The 5645-nt window shown below is 25.6% G+C and overlaps 1 protein-coding gene across 1 annotated transcript; it reads left to right on the top strand.

Moving 5' to 3' along the window:
- The first annotated feature begins 4604 nt into the window (after positions 1-4604).
- Positions 4605-5140, top strand: LOC119664089. The gene is made up of 3 exons (XM_038073646.1): positions 4605-4674; positions 4719-4831; positions 4889-5140. Exons 1-3 carry the CDS (start codon positions 4605-4607, stop codon positions 5069-5071), a joined length of 366 nt encoding a protein of 121 aa, XP_037929574.1. The 3' UTR covers positions 5072-5140.
- The last annotated feature ends 505 nt before the right edge of the window (positions 5141-5645 follow it).

Raw genomic sequence — 5645 nt, 5'->3', positions numbered from 1 at the left:
TCTAATATCTCAAACGTTCCTGTATTCCACATTTGCGTGTCCGTAATGCATACAAAATTCAACGAAATTATAATAACGAATATTTAAATAATGTTTATTGTATATAAAACTGAAATTGAAATTGCTTTTGATATTGCGCCATTTTTACGTGATAAGAGATACAATTTTGTTTCAATTTAATATTAAGTTAATTGGTAATTAAATTTCATTTTATTTTTTTTTTTTTAATTTTACGATTTTTGTTGAATTTTTGTTTTATGCAGCATCACAAAAAATAAAATCTTTTTTTTCATTATATTAATAAAAAAAATGTTTGTTATTGTTTGCTTTATAATAAAAAATGGAAGCTTTACCTAAATAGGGTTTTTTTAATTATTTGCAATAAATTAACTATTTATTTTGCTCTAATATACGACTTAAATGTGAATTTATTTATAGTAGTAAGTATGAGGAGTAAGTAATTATTTATTATTAAATTTATTTTAAAAATATTGTATATAACGGTAGATAATTGCTATATATTAATGGTATTTAGATTATTTTAATTAATATTTTCACCAATCTTATAAATTGTGGTCATGACATTTATGATTCCATAAAAATTCTAATATAAAAAATATTTTCCAAATTTAATGTAAAATGTATGCGTTTTTTAATCAATTATATATATAATATATGCTTTGTTTTTTTAAATTATTAGCTACTAAAAATGGATATATGCAAAATGCTAAAAACAAAATAGCTTTCCTCAAAAAATAACATTCAATGACTATAATTTGCTTTTCTTTAGAAATTGTGTAGGTTTCAAATAGAATTCATTTCATCAATAAATTAGCTTGAAATAATGTGCAATTTTTAAGACATTATTTATATAAACTGAGAAATTCCAATGAAATTGTTAATGATGTTCAAATAAGAAATAAATTAAATTGAATACAGAATATATGAAGAAATGTCAAGCAATTATGTAGAATTTACAGCATTAAATTATAACTTATAGCAAAAGATAAAAATATTATTATTTCTTTATATAGAATAGAATATTATAAGTAAACACATATTATACATTAAGACTGAAAAGTTTTCGGAAATTCTCATTTAAAATTCGCGCGCTGTATATTTTTCGATATTTTAAGTTTATGTAGTTTGGCAGCACTTTCCTTAATTACTATGCCAAAAATGAGCGCGATCTGTCAGACAGTTCGTTTACGGCAGCTGTTGAAACCAGTTCACCTCAGTAGTGCGTTGCGAAAATTCTTCGCGTCGTACGACCGTTCTGAAAGGCTTGTACCACTCCATAAACTTGGTTTTTGATAAAATGATTTCCCATAAGCTTTTGTGCATTCGCAACGGTTTCTGCACACGAAATTTCGTTCAAACACCCAAAATTTGATGCAACTCTTTGTTCAATATTTTTTCCATTTTTTTTTTTCGCAACGCACTATGAGGGAACTTGTTTCAACAGCTGCCGTAAACGAACTTTCTGACAGATCGCGCTCATTTTTGGCATAGTAATTGTCCTTAATTGCTGCCAAACTACATAAACTTAAAATATCGAAAAATATACAGCGCGCGAATTTTAAATAAGAATTTCCGAAAACTTTTCGGTCTTAATGTATATGCAGTAATTATATTATTTGCTTATAACAAATACACCTAAAACTGATTAAACATGTTGACTTGTATTGAGCATACAAATACCTATAGGTTTGTAATGGTATAGTAGAAGGGAACGAAATATGCTTTAAATATGTATAAATATAATTTATAACTAAAGTTATTTAATAGTTACAAAACCTATGACCATTTTCTGATAAAATTGTTTTTATATTACAAATCTTTTTACTTGTGTTCTGACCTCTTGCGCTGGATGCGTGTATGCACCTGAGATATATTTGTTTTATTAATGCCATGATACCTCAAATAGTAGATAACAGTAGTGCAAGTTTTAGTATTTGTATACCTAAAGGTCAATAATTAAAAAAAATTGTAGCTAATTCTTTATTTCTTTTTTTTTCTTTTTTTATTGGTTTTTTTTTAATATAGATATTTACTTGAAATCTATTGTTTTACACTCATTTTGAAACATATTTGTGGAGGAACTATTAAAATATTTTATCTGGTGTTACTATAACTATTAGAACTGTATAATTTTGAATAGTATATGGAATGCCAATCGCTTAAAGTTTTTATATATGCTGCTAGTTTTTCATTAAACTTTTTTAACTTTAGGTGTATATATGCGCAGTTTAATATTTACAGTATTTGTAATGTAAACGACATATACTTAAGTTAATAAATAACATTTCACTGTACTTTAGGCACTGTTTACAGTTTTCAATTTATAATATATGTGAACTGATAACTACTATATATGAGTAAATCAATTTACAATTCCCAAACTACTTATCTTCAATCGCATAATAACCGAATATAAGACATAGGTATAAAGTGTTATCAAGAGAAATCAACATACTTCACATTATCTATTAAAATCTTTTAAATAAAATTACTCCAAATTTAAATACAGTTTGCTGAATTACACGCTTTAAAAGTGATATAGTTAATTTTAAAATAATTAAAGTATTATATATTATATGGTCAGCCATATTTCAATAAATTAAATAAAATTTTTGTTGTTGTTACTTCATTATTCCGGGAATCCTTCTAACTTATAATTAGTTTCTTTTTGTCATAAGACGTGTCATATTCGACTTCAAAAATCAACATTTAAGTAAATTACTTTGGTATAGCTTACAAAATCGTTAAATCTTTATTTCTATAACCAATACAGATATTTTTAGAAATATCTTAACATATGTCGCTTTGCAGATATAGTAAATTTTCAATCATTTTGGTACAAAACATCTACTAACTATGTATGCTAAGAAATGTTTCGAATAATATAAATATAATGTAAAATTTTATCCAATTCTAAAAAATAAAATATCCTCAGTTGTTAAAAGATAATATTTTATTATTTTCTCCCTATTGTTGTAGGCCTACAATTGCCGATATAATTTTACTTAACCTATTATCCTGCACTTGTAGTCAGTCATCAAATAGTTACCATTCTTTGAAATCACATCCAGTTAGGCGCTACATTTATAGTAAACGGATCTCTACGATCGTTAGTATTATTGTTAATCTAATATAGTTTCCTATTCTTGTGGACCAGCAGATTGTGACAAGTCGTTAATATTTATTTCCTGAAACCTTCATTTGAATGACTTTTTATATATCCACAGAGAGAAACAGAAACAATTAAGTAGGTGTTTGCGTCTCTTTTGTTTGTAAAGACTTTTTGTAAGTCCACAACAGACCAAATATCAATTAAATAAATGTTTGAAATAAAATGTTCTCATATCATCATGGTACACCTATTCTAAAATTAAAGTTTTAAAGTGTAAAACCAGGGTTTGAATTGCTGTTGCTAATTGCATTGCTTGCATAATTGCTAACGCATTGCATATGAAAATGAAATAAGAATATGCATTAGCAACAGCAGAAAACGTAAACTGGTTTCATTTTGATTGCTTGCTAATAGTCAATTTTACATTTTTGACTATTATGCATTTGGAATATATGCAACTTGCTTGCTTATGCGTTAGTTGCTTGTGTTTTGCTATTAGCAAATGTATATGGATTTCTTCTTTTTGTTTTTGTTTTAAGGGAATGTGTACGCATTATTTCTTTGTCAATTATGATGTGTGCGTACAATTTGTATGCAATTAATATAATTTTATTTGTAATTAGATTATACCTAAACTTATGTTTATTTTAATTATTAAATTTATGATATATATGATATATATATATATATATAGATAGATATATATATATATATTAATTATGAACTATTAATTCATATATAAATAAATATATATATATATATAATATATATAAATAATTTTGTATCAAAATTAAAATATAACTTAATATTTAAAACAGTTTAAAAAGTGAAATTTTTTATTTTATTTAAAAAACGTTTTTATAAATTAATGTGTTTAATAAACGACCTACGCCCGGTAAAAAACATAAAAACTTTGTTATCAATTATGATTAAAAATTTTAATTTGATGTTATTATTCTTCTAAATTTAAGTCCCATTCAGGAGGTTGAAACAACGGCATATCATCAATAGCATGGTCCAAAAATTGCGGATTTAGTTTAACCATGAGAATTTTGAATTATGCGATGAATTTTGGGAGTTTGTGAAGAGTTATTCTACTGTGTTTGAACCATTACAACGAACAATCATAAAATTTCAAGAAGAACATCTGCATTATGGAAATTTTTTTGCACAGTGGATGAAGTGCAATCTTATAACCAAAAAAATTGTAAATGATTTTGATGATAAAAGTTCTCTTGTAAATAAAATTGGAACGAATTTGTTGCATAATATAGAAGTGAGAACTGTAAAACTTCTAACAAACAAAAGCTTAAACGCATGTTTGTATTTGGACCCACGCTTTAGCCATACATTGACTGTAGAGCAAAAAAACGAAGCTGTTCTGTTTTTAAAACGACTATATAATAGACTGACAGCACTGAACTCAGGTTTCCTGATTGATAAGAAGAATTCAGCCACAAATTGCACACAAATGGAAGATACTCTCGAATATGAGGATAGGTACCTTAATGATTATCTTTCTAACCACTTCGAAGCTCAAAGTAATAACAACATGGACGTCTACACCAAAATTGAAATTTTGAAGTACCTTTTCAACGTGTTGATATAAATGTATTGGATTTTTGGAAGGAAAGACAGTTTGCTGATCCAGAATTACATGCGCTTGCGAATATATGTTTTGCAATTCCACCAACTCAGGTAAAATATTCGTTTAGCATAATATGAATAATCAAATTAATGTCATTTACATTTAAGGTTACCATCGAGCGTGCTTTTTCGTCACTAAAATTGATATTATCTGATCAACGGAATCGTCTTAATCATGAAACTTTAGAAAACATTCTCATGGTTAAACTAAATCCGCAATTTTTGGACCATGCTATTGATGATATGCCGTTGTTTCAACCTCCTGAATGGGACTTAAATTTAGAAGAATAATAACATCAAATTAAAATTTTTAATCATAATTGATAACAAAGTTTTTATGTTTTTTTACCGGGCGTAGGTCGTTTATTAAACACATTAGTTTATAAAAACGTTTTTTAAATAAAATAAAAAATTTCACTTTTTAAACTGTTTTAAATATTAAGTTATATTTTAATTTTAATACAAAATTATTTATATATGAATTAATAGTTCATAATTAATATATATATATATATGAATTAATAGTTCATAATTAATATATATATATATATCTATCTATATATATATATATATCATATATATCATAAATTTAATAATTAAAATAAACATAAGTTTAGGCATAATCTAATTACAAATAAAATTATATTAATTGCATACAAATTGTACGCACACATCATAATTGACAAAGAAATAATGCGTACACATTCCCTTAAAACAAAAACAAAAAAAGAAATCCATACACATTTGCTAATAGCAAAACACAAGCAACTAACGCATAAGCAAGCAAGTTGCATATATTCCAAATGCATAATAGTCAAAAATGTAAAATTGACTATTAGCAAGCAATCAAAATGAAACCAGTTTA

Source organism: Teleopsis dalmanni, unplaced genomic scaffold (genome assembly GCF_002237135.1).
Source record: "Teleopsis dalmanni isolate 2A unplaced genomic scaffold, ASM223713v2 unscaffolded_contig_1397, whole genome shotgun sequence".
Taxonomy (NCBI): Eukaryota; Metazoa; Arthropoda; class Insecta; order Diptera; family Diopsidae; genus Teleopsis; species Teleopsis dalmanni.
The sequence above is the reverse complement of the archived record's forward strand: the minus strand, read 5'-3'. Positions and strand labels throughout refer to the sequence as shown.

Bases quoted from the DNA above. Each gene is read 5' to 3' on its own strand.
- LOC119664089 (XM_038073646.1), top strand. From the start codon at position 4,605: ATGGAAGATACTCTCGAATATGAGGATAGGTACCTTAATGATTATCTT. The intron at 4,675-4,718 runs GTAATAACAACA...GAAATTTTGAAG, and splicing joins TAACCACTTCGAAGCTCAAA to TACCTTTTCAACGTGTTGAT. The intron at 4,832-4,888 runs GTAAAATATTCG...TTTACATTTAAG, and splicing joins TTGCAATTCCACCAACTCAG to GTTACCATCGAGCGTGCTTT.